The sequence below is a fragment of the Somniosus microcephalus genome, chromosome 6 (assembly GCF_052327205.1).
Source record: "Somniosus microcephalus isolate GS21.2 chromosome 6, FLI_Smic_1.0, whole genome shotgun sequence".
Lineage (NCBI taxonomy): Eukaryota > Metazoa > Chordata > Chondrichthyes > Squaliformes > Somniosidae > Somniosus > Somniosus microcephalus.
Genome location: NC_140992.1, coordinates 29,471,026 through 29,492,365, shown reverse-complemented (window position 1 = coordinate 29,492,365; position 21,340 = coordinate 29,471,026). Strand labels below are relative to the sequence as shown.

Genomic DNA, 21,340 nt, shown 5'->3' with positions numbered 1-21,340 from the left:
GCTAGGTGGGACAGTACGCTGTGAGGAGAACACAAAGAGCTGGATTTTATCAATGGGGATGTGATGGAGGCGGGACTCCCACTTTTTGGGTTGTAGTCCCGCCTCCATTGACTTGTGGCCAACCTACGCTATTTTCCCTTGATTGACCTTGTTAAGCCCGCCCAGCAGGCTCAGCAGGCCAATTAAGGGACACCTGGTTACTGGTGACGTCAGTGATTGACATTTCATCTGTCAAGAGCTTTTGACAGATGGAAAATCAATGTTTGACAGCTCTGTGAAGCTGTCAAACACTGACAATCTGTCTTCTAACTTGAGTCCTTCTACTCAGACTCAGTTAGAGATCTCTCCAGACCAGAAAGCAGAATGTTGCAGCTTTTGAGAGTTCAGCGGCCATTCTGCTTTCTGTGCCAGTGAACTGAGGGACTCCCGAGAACTGAAGGAAGGAAGCCTGCAGGAGAAAGTAAAGGTAAGTAAAACTTATTAAAACACCTTAGACTTACCTCACACACTTATCTCTGCACACATGCAACCATCACTCAACTGCACAATGGACATCTTGACCCCTCCAACCCCTTCAGGCCGACGGTCCGCCTTGCTAACTTGGCGTGATTCGGAGCCGTCAGGAAGCCCACACTTCAGGGCTAAAAATAAGGATTAGGCAAAAAACTGCCTGTTAACTACCTGTTAACAGGCAGTTAATTGGTACTAATCCCCTTCCCGCCTCGGGGAGGTGGCACCCAGCACAGATTGGGTACCCACCTTCTGGGACATTGGCACGGAGGCGGGTTGGGGGCGGGATGGGTTCCTGCCCCCCGATTCTGCAATTTTCCCACCACTCCCGCCTCCAAACCCGCCTCCACGGGGCTTGGAAATTCGTGCCCAATGAGTCTGCAAAGGGATATCGATAGACTAAGTGAGTGGGCAGTAAGGTGACAGATGGAGTATAATGTAGGGAAATGTGAGGTTATTCACTTTGGTAGGAAGAATAGAAAAACAGAATATTTTTTAAATGGTCAGAAACTTTTAAATGTTGGGCCTAGAAATTGGGTTTTGGTCTTGCCAGGGCTGTAGCGCCAGAAAGTTTGCGCCAGCGGTAATGCGGCAGCGCGCGACGAAAATTCGGGTGCGCCGGGCCCAGACGGCGGCGGGCGCTAAAACCCTCCTTTAGCGCCTCAAAACGGGCGTGAACTTGGGTTTCCCGGTGCTAATCCCCCGCTGCGGCACCCGATGCGGTGCGGCAGGCGGGGGAACTGCAGGCCTCCTCCTCCTGTTAAGGAGGAGCTGCCTGCAGCCGACAACTGTCCGGTGGATTGACCCGACATCTGAGCCCGGCACCTCGGGGAAGTGCCGGGCTCGCATCAGACACTGATCAGGGCCGCGGGGGGGGAATGCAGGAGTCCGGGAAGGGAGGTGCGGGCAGGCGGCCGCCGGGAACGCGGCCGGCCGCCGCTCCACCTTTATGCGCCGGCGCACACTGGGGGAAGACTCTGTTGCCAGAGTCTTAGTTGCGCCTGCCACGGGCGAGGCGGGCGCAACTGAATTTCGGCTTGGGGCCGGGTTACCACGGCAACCGGGACGCTGCGCACACCGATGACGTCATCGGTGCCGGCGCAGCGCTACCGGTGCAACGCCGATTTAGGGCCCCAGGGAATTTCTCAACTGGCCATAACTCCAGCGCTAGGCCCTCTAGCGCCTCAAATGCAGCGCTAAGCCTACCGAATTTCTAGGCCTTGATGTTCAGAGAGATTTGGGTGTCCTCGTGCAAGAAACACAGAAAGCTAGCATGCAGGTACAGCAAGCAATAAGGAAGGCAAATGGCCTGTTGGCCTTTATTGCGAGGGGGTTGGAGTATAAGAGTAAGGAAGTCTTGCTACAATTGTACAGGGCCTTGGTGAGACCACACCTGGAGTACTGTGCACAGTTTTGGTCTCCTTATCTAAGGAAGGATATACCTGCCTTGGTGGCAGTGCAACGAAGGTTCACTAGATTGATTCCTGGGATGAGAGGGCTGTCCTATGATGAGAGATTGTGTAGAATGGGCCTATACTCTCTGGAGTTTAGAAGAATGAGAGGTGATCTCATTGAAACATACAAGATTCTGAAGGGGATTGACAGGGTTGATGCTAAGAGGTTGTTTCTCCTGGTTGGAGTGTCTAGAACTAGGGGGCATAGTCTCAGGCTAAGGGGTAGGCCATTTAAGGCTGAAATGAAGAGGAATTTCTTCACTCGGAGGGTTGTGAATCTTTGGAATTCTCTGTCCCAGAGGGCTGTGAATGCTGAGTCTTTGCGTATATTCAAGGCTGAGATAGATAGATTTTTGGACTCCAGGGGAATCAAGGGATATGGAGATCGGAAGGGAAAGGAGTTGAGGTCGATGATCAGCCATGATCTTATTGAATGCTGGAGCAGGCTCGAGGGGCCCTATGGCATACTCCTGCTCTTATTTCTTATGTTCTTATGTTCTTATGATTCAATAATGGCAGACTGGTGCATTGCGCTTTTTATTTTGGCCCTGATCTTAAATCCAGCCCACATATAAGCGATGAAAACCTCTTTTGGATGGTTGTTAAGGTATTATGTGAATTTCAATTACCAGGCAGCACGACTCCAGATCACAAAAGTGTTTTAATAACCATCAAATTGTCAGTCTAAGTCAGACAGGTCATAAAGGCTGAATGGGAAATGAAAATGCCAGGCTGATGCCATCAGACAAAAAGATGCACATTCCTGGAGAACCTTGGAGTGAACTTTACTGGATATCTAACCAACTTTATACCTAGCCACTGAGTACCAAATATAAGTGGCAGAATGTTCCGTTCACAAACATCCTTCACTTTGATGTGCACATATTCATAGAAATTCAAAACACTTTTTAAAAGAAAGGGAAAACATCCATATGTCGATGATCCTTTAGGTCTCGAGACTCCTGCTTGGACGTTACATTGAATATTTGGAGAATAATGGGTGTTGGCAATGCTGCAATTGTTGACTTAGTACAGTGGCAGTCAGGGTGGAATACTGCGCCTAGAATTACATGAGTGTTTACTAAACATTATTCAAAAAAGGTGGTAGAGAGAAAACGGGGAATTACAGACCGGTAAGCCTGACATCGGTAGTGGGGAAAATGCTAGAGCCCATTATAAAAGATGTAATAGCAGAGCACTTGGAAAACAGTGACAGGATCGGACAAAGTCAACATGGATTTACAAAAGGTAAATCGTGCTTGACTAATCTACTGGAATTTTTTGAGGATGTAACTGGTAAAATAGATAAGGGAGAACCAGTGGATGTGGTGTATTTGGACTTTCAGAAGGCTTTCGATAAGGTCCCGCATAAGAGATTAGCGTGTAAAGTTAAGGCACATGGGATTGGGGGCAAGGTATTGACTTGGATAGAGAACTGGTTGGCAGACAGAAAGCAAAGAGTTGGAATAAACGGGTCTTTTTCCGAGTGGCAGGCAGTGACTAATGGGGTACCGCAGGGATCGGTCCTTGGACCCCAGCTATTCACAATATATATTAATGATCTAGACAAGGGAACTAGATGTAATATCTCCAAGTTTGCAGATGACACAAAGCTGGGTGGGCGTGTGTGCTGTGAGGAGGATGCCGAGAAACTCCAGTATGATTTGGACAGGTTGGGTGATTGGGCAGAAGCATGGCAGATGCAATATAATGTGGATAAATGCAAGGTTATCCACTTTGGTGTCAAAAACAGGAAGGCAGATTATTATCTGAATGGCAATAGATTGGGAGAAGGGAAAGTGCAACGAGACCTGGGTGTCCTTGTGCACCAGTCACTGAAGGTAAGCATGCAAGTACAGCAGGCGGTTAAGAAGGCAAATGGTATGTTGGCCTTCGTAGTGAGAGGGTTTGAGTACAGGAACAAGGATGTCTTGCTGCAGTTGTACAGGGCCTTGGTGAGACCACATCTTGAGTATTGTGTGCAGTTTTGGTCGCCTTATCTGAGGAAGGATGTTCTTGCCATGGAGGGAGTTCAGCGAAGATTCACCAGGCTGATACCTGGGATGGCATGAATTACGTATGAGGAGAGATTGGGTCGATTGGGCTTATACTCACTGGAGTTTAGAAGAATGAGAGGGGATCTCATTGAAACGTATAAAATTCTGACAGGACTGGACAGACTAGATGCAGGAAGGATGTTCCTGATGGTCGGGAGTCCAGAACCAGGGGTCACAGTCTAAGGATAAGGGGTAAGCCATTTAAGACAGAAATGAGGAGGAATTTCTTCACCCAGAAAGTGGTGAACCTGTGGAATTCTCTACCACAGAAGGCAGTAGAGGCCAATTCATTAAATATATTCAAGAAGGAGTTGGATATATTTCTTAAAGCTAAAGGGATCAAGGGATATGGGGAGAAAGCAGGGACAGGGTACTGAATTTGGATGATCAGCCATGATCGCATTGAATGGCGGAGCAGGCTCGAGGGGCCGAATGGCCTACTCCTGCTCCTATCTTCTATGTTTCTATGTAAACAATACAGCAACCTGTTATTTCCTTAAATAACAACAGTCACAATATTTCAAAGTAATTTATTTTATGTGGTTTGCTTCAAGATGTTTCTGAGAGACATGATGAGGCACAATATAAATGCAAGTCTTTCAAAATGCCTGGCAACTGATATGGTAACTCCATTATTACTCAAAACATGTACCTGTCAAAGGATTGTTTTTAACATTCATTTGACGAGTGGTGTCAATGTGTGGTATGGTAACACCACTGCACAGAACAAGAAAGCCATCCAGAGAGTTGTGAATACGGCAGAAAAGATCATCGGGTGTGCACTTCCGTCCATCGAGGAGATCTTCCAGACCAGGTGCCGGAACAAGGCCTGCTCCATCATCCAGGACCCCAATCACCCTGGGCACAAACTGTTCTCCCTCCTGCGGTCCGGACGTCGGTACCGCAGCATCCGAACCAGGACCAGCAGGTTTAAGAACAGTTTCTATCCACAGGCAGTGCGCCTACTGAACTGCTAACCGCACTGCCCCATATATTATAGTTATATGTTTATGTAAATATATATATTATACTTATATTACCATATATTTATCATATTACATTACTATTATTTCCAGTGGTAATTGAGGCTTTTTTGCACTATTCATCATATCCTGCAACTTGGACTGTTATTGCTATACTTTCTGCTTATTTGCTTATTGTTTTTATTTATACTTGTTTTTATTTTTTGCTTTTATATTTATATGCTTGTATTGTGGGAGTGAATGGGGAGTAAGCATTCCATTGTACTAGTTACATATGGCAATAAAATGATCTTGAATCTTGATCCATTATTATGACTAAAATTAGATTTTCTAACTGATTAGAATTGGATGAAATAATTTTTCTTTCTGCTGAAATCATTTCATCCCAAAGGAAAAGTGACCACGTTTCACATATTGCAATAGTTCATTGACCCAATGAAGTTCATTTTCCCCCTTCCTTTTAACTTTGATCCTATTATCAATTGATGCATTTCTCATGGACAGGAGCAGCCCCATTCAAGTTTGATAACATTGCTCAGAGGATAGCCTAGTATTCACTGCTCGCATAATGACATTTCATTTTGTGTACTTTTAATCTATGAGAACACTCTTTTAATAATTAAATCATTGGTTTTTGCCTTTATAAGTACCTGCTCAGGTCCTTGAGCATGCCCCCCGGGTAGCACACCACAATAGCCCATTTTAATAGGAACTCACCAATTGGAGCCATAGCAGAGCTTCACATGCAGACAGTGCCCACAGTGGTGGCCTTGCCCATTAAAACTGGGTATTCTGGGCCTGCAGCCAGCGAGATCTGCTGGAGGGAGCTGTCACATTAGCCAGGCTGCTGTGCACACATGTATCAGGCATGTGACAGCTGCTATATTTGCAAGGGATAACATCGTCATCACTTTTACTGTGCAAAGGATGCATCATCTGGACAGGACATTCAGATTTCACCACATGGCAGCGTTTCCTCAATCACAAAGAGTCATACATGGTGCCCATGCAGGCATCAAGGCTCTTCAAGTCAAGCCCAGGACTTTCATGAAGAGAAAGGGTTTGCACTCAAACAATATTCCGCAGAAACCCCTGTTCACACTAATGGCTGTTATCCAGGAAATGGTCCACAGTGCATGTTTTTTTAAGCAGATGAAGCACCGACAGCTCTTAGGAGATTAGGGCTACCTAAGCATCCTTTACTGGTTACCACACTAAGAAAGCCCACAGCAACAGAGGACTGCCTCAGCCTGGAGTCCCTAGCAACAGTTTGCTGATCCTTGGCTGTTAACTTCATCTTCAAGAAAGTGTACCTTACAGATTAGGTACAATGAAAGAAGGCAATGGGTGTGAGCAATGCCTGAAATAGTAGCTCCAAGTGGGGGCTGGAGTTCCCAACTAGGGTTTGTGCCATGACTGATGGGCCTCACAAGAATGTGAGTATAATTACCCTCACTTTTGTCCTCGCTTTTACCCACCCTTCTTCCTCACTTGTAGCCAGGTCTGAGGGAGCTGGGTGACTGCATTGATTTGGTCACTGACCTTCCTCAATGGTTTAATGGGACTGTGGCCTATAGCCTCCAATAGAGTCAACCTCTTTTGGGACATCTGCTGCAACAGGACCTCTAACCCTTCAGTGTCAAAGTGTTGCCTACATGTCTCCATTGTGCCATTGTGAGCAATTAGGCATATTTTCTGTCCCACCACAACGTCCCTTCTTATGGCAGGCTGCAGCCCTTTAACAGTTGGCTTTTCTCAACCAAATGCACTACAAGCCAGGCTCTCTGGGCAAGCTCTTCCTGTGTCTGAAGTCTGTTCAGTAGAGCGGGCGGCCCACCTAGTGAACCATGGGTGCAAAAATGGGCCAGCGCAACCCCATTTTTGCCAGGATCATAAAGCTGGGGTTTGTTTTTCCCAGCAGCTATGGCACAGCTCAACGAGTTCCTATTGAAACCCCATGTCGGTGCAGAAGCAGCACTCATAACCATAGAGTCATAACGGCACAGAAGGAGGCCATTCAGCCCATTGTGTCCGTGCCAACTCTCTGTAGAGCAATCCAGTCAGTCCCATTCCCCCGCTCTATCCCCGTAGCCCTGCAAGTTTATTTCTCTCAAGTGTCTATCTTTGAAAACATTGAGTGTCTCCGCTCCCACCACTTCCGTTGGCAGCAAATTCCAGGTCATCACCACTCGCTGTGTAAAAAGTTTTTCCTCACGTCCCCCCTGTATCTCTTGCCCAAAACCTTAAATCTGTGTTCCCTAGTCCTTGTACCATCAACTAGTGGGAACAGCCTTTCCCCGTCTAGCCTATCCAAACCCGTCATAATCTTGTACACCTCTATCAAATCACCCCTCAACCTCCTCTGCTCTAATGAAAACAAATCCAGCTTCTCCAACCTGTCCTTGTAGCTAAGATCCCCCATCCCCGGAACCATTCTGGTAAATCTCCTCTGCACCCTCTCAAGGGCCTTCACATCCTTCCTAAAGTGTGGTGACCAGAACTGGACGCAATACTCCAGTTGTGGCCTAACCACCGCTTTATAAAGGTTCAGCATAACTTCTCTACTTTTGTACTCAATACCTCTATTTATGAAGCCCAATATCCCATATGCTTTGTTAACCATTCTCTCAATATGACCTGCCACCTTCAGGGACCTATGCACATTAACTCCCAGGTCCCTCTGTCCCTGCACACTCCTTAAAACTGTGCAATTAAGTGTATATTACCTCTCCCTGTTCCTTCTGCCAAAATGCTTCACCTCACACATCTCTGTATTAAATTCCATCTGCCACTTGTCTGCCCATTCTGCTAGCTTTTCTATGTCCTGTTGCACTCAGCTCATATCTACACCTGGAATTTCTGTGGGAGTTCTTCAGCTGGACATCAGTGGAACCCTTGGAAAAATGTTTTTGAATGGCGTGATAGCGGGGGAACCCACGGAAATTAAGAAAATGCATTTTGAAGAATTTAACATTTTTTCATCCATTTCTCCCCTGACTGATTTGGATCCCCTTAATGTCCACGGTCAACTAACTTAATGGGCATGCATTTATTGCAAATCCCTAATTGCCCTTGAGTGACTTGCTAGGCTATTTCAGAGGGCAGTTAAGAGTCAGCCACATTGCTGTGGGTCTGGAGTCACATATAGGCCAGACCGGGTAAGGGCAGCAGATTTCCTTCCCTAAAGGACATTACTGATCACATTACTACCTTTGGTAAATGATGTTCTAGAAAGACATTTCAGTGCTCACCTTGTTCGTTTCACTTATACTACAATACTTAGAATATTACAATGACTGTACCATACACATAATTTTTTTTTACATTTAATTTTGTCATCCAGTTATTATCCAGTGATTGCAAGGTCAGAGCACTGAGAGATAACTTGTGAGATTCCAAAGATAGTTGAGATACAGAGAAACATTGGAGACAGACATAGCAAGGAGTAGAGAAAGATCAAGGTGAGATGATAAGGTGGAACTAAAAATACCTCCAGGAACAGAGAGAGTGAGATAGTGCCGAGAATAAATATAGGGAACAAAGAGAAACAGAAAGACACCAAGGAACATGAACCAGGAAGGGAGATTCCAACTGAGCTATAAAAATAATTAAAGTAGAGGCAATCCATCAACAGGAAGAATGAAAGTAGAACAGGGAAATATTCAGAGATTATTAAAAGAGGAGAGATAAAAAGTAAAGAGACATATGGGAAAAAATGACAAAAACAGAGAGAGAGAGTGAGGTCTGCACAAAGTTAATAACATTGATCCCTATCCGGAAAATAATAATGTACGGAAAATCAAGATGGTGGTTAGTGTTACTGTTCAGTAATGTCCTTTCTTCAGTTAATTACATTTAGAAAAAAAATCTGAATATCCTCAACTAAAGATAGTACAAATAGGCCGCGAAATTCGATTACACAAAAAAACGGCACGGGCACCACAATGCACCCATTCAAAAAGCATAGGCAGCACATCAATTTGGTACTGTCTGCTAATTTAAATGATTTTAGCACACAGCCTAGTGACTATCGCGCTGCTGATGGGCTGTGCGCTCAGCAGGGGGCCCAAGGTCGCATCGCTGGAGCAACGCTGCCTTTCCTTAAAGCTAGGCTGCTGGTTTTCAAGGCAGTCTCTAGCCCTTAAAGGTGAACTGCCTTCTGAAAAAAAAATTAAAATCATTCAAAACTAGGCAGTCTGCAGCTCTTAAAGCTGCACATAAAAAATTGTAAAAGTGCTTCAGCACTAACACAAATGGTTCAACAGGCCAGGAAAAGGGTACCCAGGGTCTCGGACACAGCACTTTGTGCAGGGGGTCAACACTGGAAGAGTGGTGCTCTACCCACAGGGGCCAGGAGGCCCTCCAGAAAGAAGGGTGTGGGACCAGATCACCGAGGCTATCACTACCAGCTGTGTCACCCCCAGGACCTGGCTCCAGTGCCCAAAGAAGTTTCATGATGTCAGATGAGTGGCAAGATCAGTGAATGGACCTTCAAAAGCCATCTCCTAACAACTGTACCACTAGCTTCACACACTGCTCAATGCATGACCTTCCCCCCATCACTCACCTACCAACAATCTCTACCAAACACAAGGCACACCTCCCATTCCTAGCTTCACCCCCTTGGAGGAGACAATGCTGGCCATTCTTGGCAGGGGCATGGCTGAGCCCTTGGCCAGTGGCAGGGCTGAAAGAATGCTGGTATCCTCATTCGTTATCCTCCTTCTCACATCTCACTTACCCTCATCCCACAATCTCTTCAGATGTACAAGTTGCACATGGTGCAAGCATGCACCTCTTGCTTTCCCACCCTCCCCTCAACACGCACAACTCTAGTCTTGTGCCTTCCTCATTTCACACGCACAAGAAATGCAGCCTACCCAGCCAGTGGTTGACCAAGAAGAGGGAGAGGAGAGTGAAGAAGAAGAAACACCATCACTCGATTTGACATTCCCAGCCACCAGCTCTTTGAGGTCGTCCTGCAAGGCCATCTGCAGTGTCCCCCACTGAAAGTCAGCAGCCTTCCACCAGCCATGCTGCAGCCATTGGGGTAGCACTGCGTGACATCACTAGGATAGGCAAAGGCACATGCAAGACAGTCACTAAGGGAATGCACAAGGGTGATTAGTTGATTTTTTGACGTAATATTGGATGCATATATGGATAAAGTTGGATTGGAAGGTTTGCTTTGTGGTGGTTTTTATTTCACCATTGTGGCCAAGAGGACGCTGTGATGGTCAGTAACAGAGGGAAGGTAAGGTGTGGGACAAATGCTGAAAGGGGGATTGGGGTTGTGTTCACTGGTACCGCAGGTGGACCGGATATCACGGCCAGAAAGGGGTTGTCTGGATTGCCTCCTTCTTTCAGCTTCCTCCTCTTCTGCATTTTCCTCTTCTGCTTCCTCCTCCCTCCGTGAGCAGCTTGTCCCCTTTGTTGCCTCTGTTTCATCTCCATGTGATGCTGCAGCCCGTGCGTGACTGCAACTAGAGCCCCCAGGACTGTGAGCGAGTGGTCTTCTCAGAGGCCTTCCTTTAACATCCAAAGCATTGCAAGCATCCAACAGCACTCCCTGCACACTTTAACAACTTTTTAAATGTATTGCACCAAGTCACTACTCCAATAAAATGCTAAAAAAAGTCCAGAAGCTAACATCGAAACTTACCTGAAAGATATGTGTGTCCCTTTAAGAAGTGCTGGCAATGTCTCTGTAGTACTGCTGCACACGTTCTTCCATGTGTGGTTTGGAGAGGGCAGTATCCAGAGTGGCGATGTCCAAAATCACAATCGTGCATCAATTCAGGCATTGCACGGCAATTGACGTCGCGATCTGCATATTTACATTTGGTAGCCGTGCACAGCAATGGCAGCGCTAACAACCTCCCCAAAATGGCAGCCGCCGTGTTCTGCACCGAAAGCAGGCAGAAGCGAGGCAGCCACCATTTTTTCAGCAAACCCGACCTTAACGGCCAGCGCTACACCTCCGAATTTCGCCGCCATACCGTCCAGAGCTCACAGTGGAGATCTGGGCCTAGAAATTCAGTGCCCTTAGCACCGATTTTGCGGCGCTAGAGGGCCTAGCGCTGCAATTGGCGCCGGTTCCTAAATTGCCTGGGGCCCTTCCGCGTCGGTAGACCGGTAGCGCTGCGCCGGCACCGATGACGTCATCGGTGTGCGCAGCGTCCCGGTTGCCGTGGTAACCCGGCCCCAAGCCGAAATTCAGTTGCGCCCGCCTCGCCCGTGGCAGGCGCAACTAAGACTCTGGCAACAGAGTCTTCCCCCAGTGTGCGCCGGCGCATAAAGGTGGAGCAGTGGCCGGCCGCGTTCCCGGCGGCCGCCTGCCCGCACCTCCCTTCCCGGACTCCTGCATTCCCCCCCCGCGGCCCTGATCAGTGTCGCATGCGAGCCCGGCACTTCCCCGAGGTGCTGGGCTCAGATGTCGGGTCAATCCGCCGGACAGTTGTCGGCTGCAGGCAGCTCCTCCTTAACAGGAGGAGGAGGCCTGCAGTTCCCCCGCCTGCCGCACCGCATCGGGTGCCGCAGCGGGGGATTAGCGCCGGGAAACCCAAGTTCACGCCCGTTTTGAGGCGCTAAAGGAGGGTTTTAGCACCCGCCGCCGTCTGGGCCCGGCGCACCCGAATTTTCGTCGGGCGCTGCCGCATTACCGCTGGCGCAAACTTTCTGGCGCTACAGCCCTGGCAAGACCAGAACCCAATTTCTAGGCCCTGATCTCACCAAACAAAAGGATGCTTCCTGCATTTATAATGGAGATGTGGAATGGATAAATAGTCATGGTGTTTGATTTATTACTCTGGGGATCAGGGGATATTTATATTGAATAAGGACAATGGGAGGAGCAGGTTTGATTAGTCAACTAACTACTCTTATGCTCTTATGAGCTACTTGGAACTCAAGGCCGAGCAATGATTGCCATAAAATCTGTGATTTTACAAACTCAAAAATTTGTCATGGTTTCACAGATTGCACATCTTGCTGACTATTTACATATTGCTTAAAAATGCTTCCAGATTTTAGGTTACTCCATATATATATTTTTTAATTATTATAAAAAATATTGTATAATAAGCTCAGGATGAAAAGCATCAGAGCTGAGACTTGTCCTGTCCGCATGCTCCAGCAGAGGCCAATGGGTAGTGATCACGAGCACAAACTCTGACTGATTATTTTCCTCTTTCTAGCCCAGAGGCACTGAGGACAATTCTGCCTCTGCTGAGATCAGCTAACTTAGCTGAGATTCAAATAGGAACCTTCTCAGCCTACGTGGCTCAGTTTCATATTGGCTTCACCAACTGACCTGTGATGAGCATGAACTGTGAATTAGTATCAGTACAATACCATTAGATATTGCACATGAACTACATATTGTGAATTACTGAAAGTGCATTAGGTTTTACTGCAATATTTATTAGTCTAATAACCAATGTTCCCTCTAAGCTGTGTGGCCACGCAGTAATGGGAAAGATCCCGTACAGGCCGCTCACTGGCTTCTCCGCTGTAAATCCCGCACATGCGTGGAAATTTAAAGGGACCGCGCACTAAAGGAAACAGGCTGCGCAGAACAAAGCGCAGTTTACAGGGACCATTGGTTGTGGGGCTGGAGGAGATTACAGAGGTAAGGAGGGGGCTAGGCCATGGAGGGTATTTGAAAACAAGGACGAGAATTTTAAAATCGAGGCATTGCTTAACCGGGAGCCAATGTAGGTCAGCGAGCCCCGAGGTGGTGGTGAACGGGACTTGGTGCGAGATAGGACACGGGCAGCAGAGCTTTGAATGACCTCAAGTTTACGGAGGGTAGAACGTGGGAGGCCAGGAGTGTGTTGGAATAGTCAAGCCTAGAGGTAACAAAGGCGTGGATGAGGGTTTCAGCAGCGGATGAGTTGAGGTAGGGACGGAGTCGGGCGATGTTCCGGATGTGGAAATAGGCGGTCTTAGTTATGGCGCGGATATATGGTCGGAAGCTCATTTCAGGGTCAAATATGACACCAAGGTTGCGAACAGTCTGGTTCAGCCTCAGACAGATGCCAAGAAGAGGGGTGGAGTCAGTGGCCAGGGAACGGAGTTTGTGGCGGGGACTAAAGACAATGCCTTTGGTCTTCCCAATATTTAGTTGGAGGAAATTACTGCTCATCCAGTAGTGGATGTCAGACAATTTAGGCCCCGATTTCCCCCCAGCCGTCGGGCGGGTTTTCAGGCATGTGGGGGGGGGGGGGAAATCCCGAATTTGGGGGTCCCGACACCATCCCGCCCAAAACCCCGCCCCACGTAAGTTTCAGGGGCGGCGGGTACCCGCCCCGCACTGGGACCCGCCGAAACCAGGCGGGAAGGGATTAGTGCCAATTAATTGCCTGTTAACAGGTAGTTAACAGGCAGTTTTTAGCCTAATCCCTATTTTGAGGGGTTTCGTGTGGGTTTCCCGACGGCTCCAAACCACGCCAGGTTAGAGCAGGCGGGCCGTCGGGTTGAAGGAGCTGGAGGGGTCGCGATGTTGGCGCTCAGGTGAGTGATGGGTGCATGAGTGTAAAGGTAAGTGTGTTTGGTGTGTCTAAAGTGTGTAAACAACTTTTACTTACCTGTACTTACCTTCACAGCCTTTCTTCCTGTAGCCGTCGGGAGCCCATCACTCACCCGGAACTTAAAGCTGAACGGCTGCGATCTGTCAAAAGTGACAGCCTGCAGCTTTGAGTGCCGGTGACAGTTCTAACTGAGTCTGTGCAGAATGACTCATGGTAGAACTCAGACTGTCAGTGTTTCACAGCTTCAAACAGCTGTGAAGCACTGATATTTCATCTGTCAAAAACTCTTGACAGATGAAATTGCAGTCTGTGACATCACCTGTTGCCAGGTGGCCCTTAATTGGCCTGCTGAGCCCGCTGGGCGGGCTCAACAAGGTTAATCAAGGGAAAATCGCGCGGATTGGCCGGATGTCGATGTAGGCGGGTCAAAAACCCGAAAGGGTAAATCCCGCCTTCTTCCCGACAGGTTCAGGAAAATCTACCCCTTAGAGACAATGGCGGGGTCAAGAGAGATGGTGGTGAGATAGAGCTGGGTGTCGTCAGCGTACATGTGGAAACTGACGCTGTGTTTTCAGATGATGTCGCCGAGGGGCAGCATGTAGATGAGAAATAGGAGGGGGCCAAGGATAGATTTTTGGGGGACACCAGAGGTAACAATGTGGGAGCGGGAAGAGAAACCATTGCGGGTGATTCTCTGGCTACGGTTAGATCGATAAGAATGGAACCAGGCGAGTGCGGTCCCACCCTGCTGGCCAATGGTGGAGAGGCATTGGAGAAGGATGGAGTGGTCAACCATGTCAAAGGCTACAGACAGATCGAGAAGGACGAGGAGGGATAGATTACCTTTGTCACAGTCACATAGGATGTCCTTTCACAATGTAACAAGGTGACAAATTAAGTTAATCTATCCTGTTTCGAGTCCGTCATACTTCAGTTTTCACACTTCAAAGTGTCAAACATATATAAAAAGAAAGCTATGAGGAAAGATTGAATAAGCTGGCGTTATTTTCTTTGGAACAGAGGAGGCTGATGGAAGACTTAATTGAGGTGTATAAAGTCACAAGGGGCCTAGAGTTGATTGGAAGGACCTATTTCCTATAGCAGAGATGTCAATAACCAGGGGGCATAGAACATAAGAACATAAGAATTAGGAGAAGGAGTAGGCCATTCTGCCCCTCGAGTCTGCTCCGCCAGTCAATAAGATTATGGCTGATCTTCTACCTCAACTCCACCTTCCTTTACATTCCCCATTTTCCCTCACATTCCCCATTTTCCCTCACATCCCCTGTCCTGTTGCCCTTTATTCTCCAGCACTTCCATTTGTAGATTTAAAGTAATTGGTAGAAGGATTAGAGGGGAGTTGAGGAGAACTTTTTTTTCACCCAGAGGGTGGTGGGGGTCTGGAACTCACTGCCTGAAAGGGTGATAAAGACAGAAACCCTCATCACATTTATAAAGTGCTTGGATATGCACTTGAAGTGCTGTAACCTACAAGGCGAGAAAGCTGGAAAGTGGGATTAGGCTGGATAGCTCTTTTTCAGCTGGCACAGACACGCTGGGTCAAATGGCCTCCTTCTGTGTCGTAAATTCCTATGATACTATGAAGGGACTCATTTCATGTTACATAACTTTTTCTGATTTTTGAGACTGAGGGTAGAAACTGGACCCCGTTGCGTCCGATTTTACTGCAGTCGGCTGGGTGTCGCCGCGCCCCCTGCCGGCCATTCCCGGTGGTTCAGTGTCGCTGCGCCCCCTGCCGGCCGGTGGTTCAGTGTCGCTGCGCCCCCTGCCGGCCGGTGGTTCAGTGTCGCTGCGCCCCCTGCCGGTCATTCCCGGTGGTTCAGTGTCGCTGCGCCCCCTGCCGGCCGGTGGTTCAGGATCGCTGCGCCCCCTGCCGGTCATTCCCGGTGGTTCAGTGTCGCTGCGCCCCCTGCCGGCCGGTGGTTCAGTGTCGCTGCGCCCCCTGCCGGCCGGTAGTTCAGTGTCGCTGCGCCCCCTGCCGGTCATTCCCGGTGGTTCAGTGTCACTGCGCCCCCTGCCGGCCGGTGCGCGGTGGTTCAGTGTCGCTGCGCCCCCTGCCGGTCATTCCCGGTGGTTCAGTGTCGCTGCGGCCCCTGCCGGCCGGTGCGCGGTGGTGCAAGTGTCATTGCGCCCCCTGCCGGCCATTCCCGGTGGTTCAGTGGTTCAGTGTCGCTGCGCCCCCTGCCGGTTATTCCCGGTGGTTCAGTGTCGCTGCGGCCCCTGCCGGCCGGTGCGCGGTGGTGCAAGTGTCATTGCGCCCCCTGCCGGCCATTCCCGATGGTTCAGTGTCGCCGCGCCCCCTGCCGGCCGGTGCGCGGTGGTTCAGTGTCGCTGCGCCCCCTGCCGGCCATTCCCGGTGGTTCAGTGTCACTGCGCCCCCTGCCGGCCATTCCTGGTGGTTCAGTGTCGCCGCGCCCCCTGCCGGCCGGTGCGCGGTGGTTCAGTGTCGCCGCGCCCCCTGTCGGCCGGTGCGCGGTGGTTCAGTGTCGCTGATGGCGGACGAGGAGGTGGAGGATTCGGTTTCGCATCACCATGTGGTGGGACACGGCGCTAAATCCGGAGACAAGATGTTCACCCTGAAGAAGTGGAACGCCGTGGCCATGTGGAGCTGGGACGTGGAGTGCGACACCTGCGCCATCTGCAGGGTGCAGGTGATGGGTAAGGAGCAGGCCGCTGGGCCTCGGGACTCGATTACTGCGGGGGCCGGGCCGGGCCGGGGAGGGAGCCGAGCCGAGCCGAGCCCAGGAAACCCGGTCCCCGCGGGTAGCTGGCGTGCGAGGAGAGGGTTTATCAAGGTGCTGGGACTCTGTTAAGGGAGGGGATCAGCAGACTGCAATAAAAACTATTAAAGCAAGTGCCCCAGAGATTATTATTCATTCATGGGTTGTGGACATCGCTGTTTATTGCCCTTGAGAAGGTGGTGCTGAGCCTCCGCCTTGAACTGCTGCAGTCCCTGTGGTGAAGATAGTGCCACAGTGCTGACTTTGTCGCAGCATTTATTGCCCATCCCTAATTGCCCTTGAGTGACTTGCTCAGCCATTTCAGAAGGCAGTTAGGAGTCAACCACATTGCTGTAGGTCTGGAGTCACATATAGACCAGACCAGGTAAGGACGGCAGATTTCCTTCCCTAAAGGACATTAGTGAACCAGATGGGTTTTTATGTCAATCCGGTAAGTTTCATGGCCGCCATTACTGATACTAGCTTTTTATTCCAGATTTATTTAATTTATTTAATTTAATTTAATTGACTATAAATTGCCGTGGTGAGATTTGAACTCATGTCTCTGGATCATTCGTTCGGAGGATTGCTACTCCAGTAACATAACCACTATGCTACTGTACCCATACCACCGGTATGATACAAACAATAATAACTATGCACAGTACAGCAACATTACACATAATTAAATCGTAATGTGGTTTTGGATATCGGTTATCGCCTCGCTACCCTGTGGTGCCCACCGGTTGTGCAAGGCGCCAAGCGTACCGACAGACAACCGCATGCTCCCTCTCCAGGGCCACCCTGCCACCGACAATGCCACGGAAGAGGGGCAGGTTAGGGCTGAAGGCTGTGGGGATCGCAGAGAAGAGGGCTGGGCTGTAAGTTCTGCTACAGTTGTACAAAGCTCTGGTCAGAAAATAGACAACAAGGGAGTTTGGCAGTGCTAAATGGTATATACTTCAACGCAAGGAGTCCAGTGAATAAAGCAGATGAGCTGAGGGCACAGAGACACGGAGTATGATATTATAGCTATTACTGAGACATGGCTGAAAGAAGGGCAGGAATGGCAGCTCAACATTGCTGGTTACAGGGTTTTCAGACAAGATAGAGAGGGGGATAAAAAAGGAGGGGGGTCGCAATATTGATTAAAGAATCAATTACAGCTGTGAGGAGGGATGATATCTTAGAAGGATCATCAAACGAGGCCATATGGGTTGAACTGAAAAACAAACAAGGGGCAATCACACTGCTGGGTGTGTACTATAGACCTCCGAACAGTCGAGAGGGAGATAGAAGAGCAAATATGTAGGCAAATTTCCAAGACGTGCAAAAATAGGGCAGTAATAGTAGGGGATTTCAACTTCCCTAATATTAACTGGTATAAAATTAGTGTGAAAGGCATAGAGGGAGCAGAATTCTTATAATGCATTCAGGAGAACTTTTTTAGCCAGTACGTAGCAAGCCCAACAAGAGAGCGGGCGGTTCTGGACCGAGCTTTAGGGACTGAAGCTGGGCAGGTGGAAAGGATATCAGTGGGAGAGCATATTGGTGGTCGTAATCATAATTCAGTTAGATTTAGGGTAATTATGGAAAAGGACAAGGATAGACCAGGAATAAAAGTTCTCAATTGGGGAAAAGCTAATTTTGCTAAGCTGAGATGTGATTTAGCCAAAGTGGACTGGAGACAGAAACTTGAAGGTAAATCAGTATCAGAGCAGTGGGAGGCATTCAAGGAAGGGATAGTGAGGGTTCAGAGCAAGAATGTTCCCTTAAATAAAAAGGGTGGGACTAACAAATCTAGAGCTCCCTGGATGTCAAGGGGCATACAGGGTAGGATAAAGTAAAAAAGGGAAGCTTATGACAGATACCGACGACTCAATACTGGAGAAACCCTAGAGGGGTATAGAAAGTGCAGGGGTGAAATCAAAAAGAAAATTCGGAAAGCAAAGAGAGGGCATGAAAAATATTGGCAAGTAAAATCAAGGAAAACCCAAAGATGTTTTATAAATACATTAAGAGCAAGAGGATAACTAAAGTAAGAGTGGGGCCTATTAGGGACCATAAAGGTAACCTGTGTGTGGAAGCGGAAGACATGGGTATGGTTCTTAATGAATACTTTGCATCTGTTTTCAGAAAAGAGAGGGACGATGCAGACATTGCAATCAGGGAGGAGGAGTGTGAAATATTAGTTGAAATAAACATAGTGAAAGAGGAAGTATTAAGGGGTTTAGCATCTTTGAAAGTGGATAAATCCCCAGGCCCAGATGAAATGTATCCCAAACTGTTAAGAGAGGAAATAGCAGGGGCTCTGACCATCATTTTCCAATCCTCTCTGGCTATAGGTGTGGTGCCGGAGGACTGCGAACGTGGTACCGTTGTTTAAAAAGGGAGAAAGGGATAGAGCGAGTAATTACAGGCCAATCGTGGTGGGAAAATTATTGGAAAAAATTCTGAGGGACAGGATAAATCTTCATTTAGAAAGACACGGATTAATCAGGGACAGTCAGCATGGATTTGTTAAGGGAAGGTCGTGTCTGACTAACTTGATTGAATTTTTTGAGGAGATAACGAGGGTCGATGAGGGTAGTGCGTTTGATGTAGTCTATATGGATTTTAGCAAGACTTTTGATAAGGTCCCGCATGGCAGACTGGTCACGTAATTAAAAGCCCATGGGATCCAAGGTAAAGTGGCAAGTTGGATCCAAAATTGGCTCAGAGGCAGGAAACAAAGGGTAATGGTCGAAGGGTGTTTTTGTAACTGGAAGGCTGTTTCAATTGGGGTTCCGCAGGGCTCAGTACTAGGTCCTTTGCTTTTTGTGGTACATATCAATGATTTGGACTTGAATGTAGGAAGTATGATTAAGAAGTTTGCAGATGATACAAAAATTGGCCGTGTGGTTGGTAATGAAGAAGAAAGCTGCAGACTGCAGGAAGATATCAGTGGACTGGTCAGGTGGGCAGAACAGTGGCAAATGGAATTCAATCTGGAGAAGTGGGAGATAATGCATTTGGGGAGGGCTGACAAGGCAAGGGAATACACAATAAATGGTAGGACACTGAGAAGTGCAGAAGATCAGAGGGACCTTGGAGTGCATGTCCACAGATCCCTGAAGGTAGCAGGACAGGTCAATAAGGTGGTCAAGAAGGCATACGGGATACTTGCCTTTATCCCTCAATTCCATGTTTGAATCCCTCCAATCAGGTTTCTGCCCTTGCCACAGTACCAAAACGGCTCTCATCAAAGTCACAAATGACATCCTTTGTGACTGTGACAAAGCTAAACTATCCCTCCTCCTCCTTCTTGACTTGTCTGCAGCCTTTGACACGGTTGACCACTCCATCCTACTCCAACGCCTCTCCCCACCGTCGTCCAGCTGGGTGGGACCGCACTCACCTGGTTCCATTCTTATCTATCTAATCGTAGCCAGAGAATCACCTGCACCGGCTTCTGTTCCCACTCCCGTATCGTTACCTCTGGTGTCCCCCAAGGATCTATCCTTGGTCCCCCTCCTATTTCTCATCTACATGTTCCCTTGGTGACGTCATCTGAAAACACACTGGGCCAGAAATTCGGGTCCAAATGCGTGAGTACGGTCTGGGTACTCACGCATCTGGCCGGTGGAAATGCCGGCGTTCAGCATGCACAGCGCATGCGGGGAACGCCGGCATTTCCAGTCCTCTGAACGAAGGGGTTCAGAGGCACAGCGCGTGCGACTGCACAGGCAGCGCTTGCGCAGTGAACTTCGTCGATTTCATTCACGGATTCAGTGAGGGTAAGTCCTTACAAGTTACACTTGAAAAAAGCATGTGTAAAGTTGTTCCAAGGCTGCGGAGGAAGATATATTTTATCGTGGAGCTTCTGAAAGGCAATATTTTTGTTTGGGAAAGGGAGGGAAGTTATTTTAAGTAAGTTTTAAAGTTTAAATTTTTTTTTTTTCAAACGGGTTTTCAGAACGGTAGGTAGAAGGAGCAATTGTGGCTGTGTGAATTGAATGTGAAAATGAGTGTTCTAAAATGAGTAATGTAACATTTCCAGCGCTTTTAAGAAAGAAACTTTTCATCAGTAATAAGTAATTATGTATGTATGTCCGCATATATTCCTTTACGTATATGTATGTATGTTTTATATTCCTTTACTTATGTGTATGAATGTATGTTTTTAATTACGATTTTCCAATAAGTTACTTTCTCTGAAAGTCATAATTAAATAATACATTCATACACATAAGTAAAGGAATATATACATAACACGCAAAGGAATATATACAGACATACATACTTTCAGAAGCTCCACGATAAGAAATATCTTCCTCTGGAGCAACTGTACCCATGCTTTTTTCATGTGTAAGTTGTAAGGACTTGACCTCACTGAAAGCATGAATGAAAGCGGCGAATTTTACTGCGCACGCGTTCTGCCTCTGAACCCCTTCGTTCAGAGGACAGGAAATGCCGGTTTTCCCCGCATGCGCTGTGCATGCTGAAAACCGGCATTTCCTCCGGCCAGACGCGTAAGTACCCCGACCGTACTCGCGCATTTGGAAGGGAATTACTGGGCCAACATTTTACATGTCAATAAAATGAAAAATTTAACAATTGCACGATTTGCCCCCTCGCATCTGCGACTGAGGGTCCAAGGAGGTGCATTGCGCAAGAGGTCATCGTCGTACGTATCCTCACACTGTTCCCTTTCGGGAACTGTATGAAGTGGTGGAAGGATTTATGGCCGTGATTAACGCTCATTCCGTGACCGTAACCATCTTTGAACCAGCCATTAGGGTGGTTAGTCCTATGGCGTGAGGGTTTTACGGGCTCCCACAACCCATCTGAGGGGGGGGGGGCCACCCACACCCACGGACGCAAGTATCCCGCTGGATGTCCACCCAGAATTTATAGTTGGAGCTCCGACTCCACTTGTCGGGACTGTCTGGAGTGGGGTTCGAAACCCTACTCCTTCTGGCCCAGCGGCGGGGATGCTTACTGCTACGCAAAAGGCCCACTCCGCACAAAAGGTGACACCCATACGTTTCCTGCGCCTTTTCCCTCCCCGTGACTGGAGCCCTA

At 48.2% G+C, this 21,340-nt stretch overlaps 1 protein-coding gene across 1 annotated transcript in view; it reads left to right on the top strand.

Moving 5' to 3' along the window:
* Positions 1 to 16,001: 16,001 nt before the first annotated feature.
* Positions 16,002 to 21,340, top strand: part of rnf7 (ring finger protein 7) — a 28,326-nt gene continuing 22,987 nt past the window's right edge. Inside the window, exon 1 of the mRNA XM_085989904.1 lies at positions 16,002 to 16,214. Coding sequence (XP_085846030.1) covers positions 16,049 to 16,214 — 166 coding nt within the window. The 5' untranslated portion in view covers positions 16,002 to 16,048. The remainder of the gene's footprint in view (positions 16,215 to 21,340) is intronic.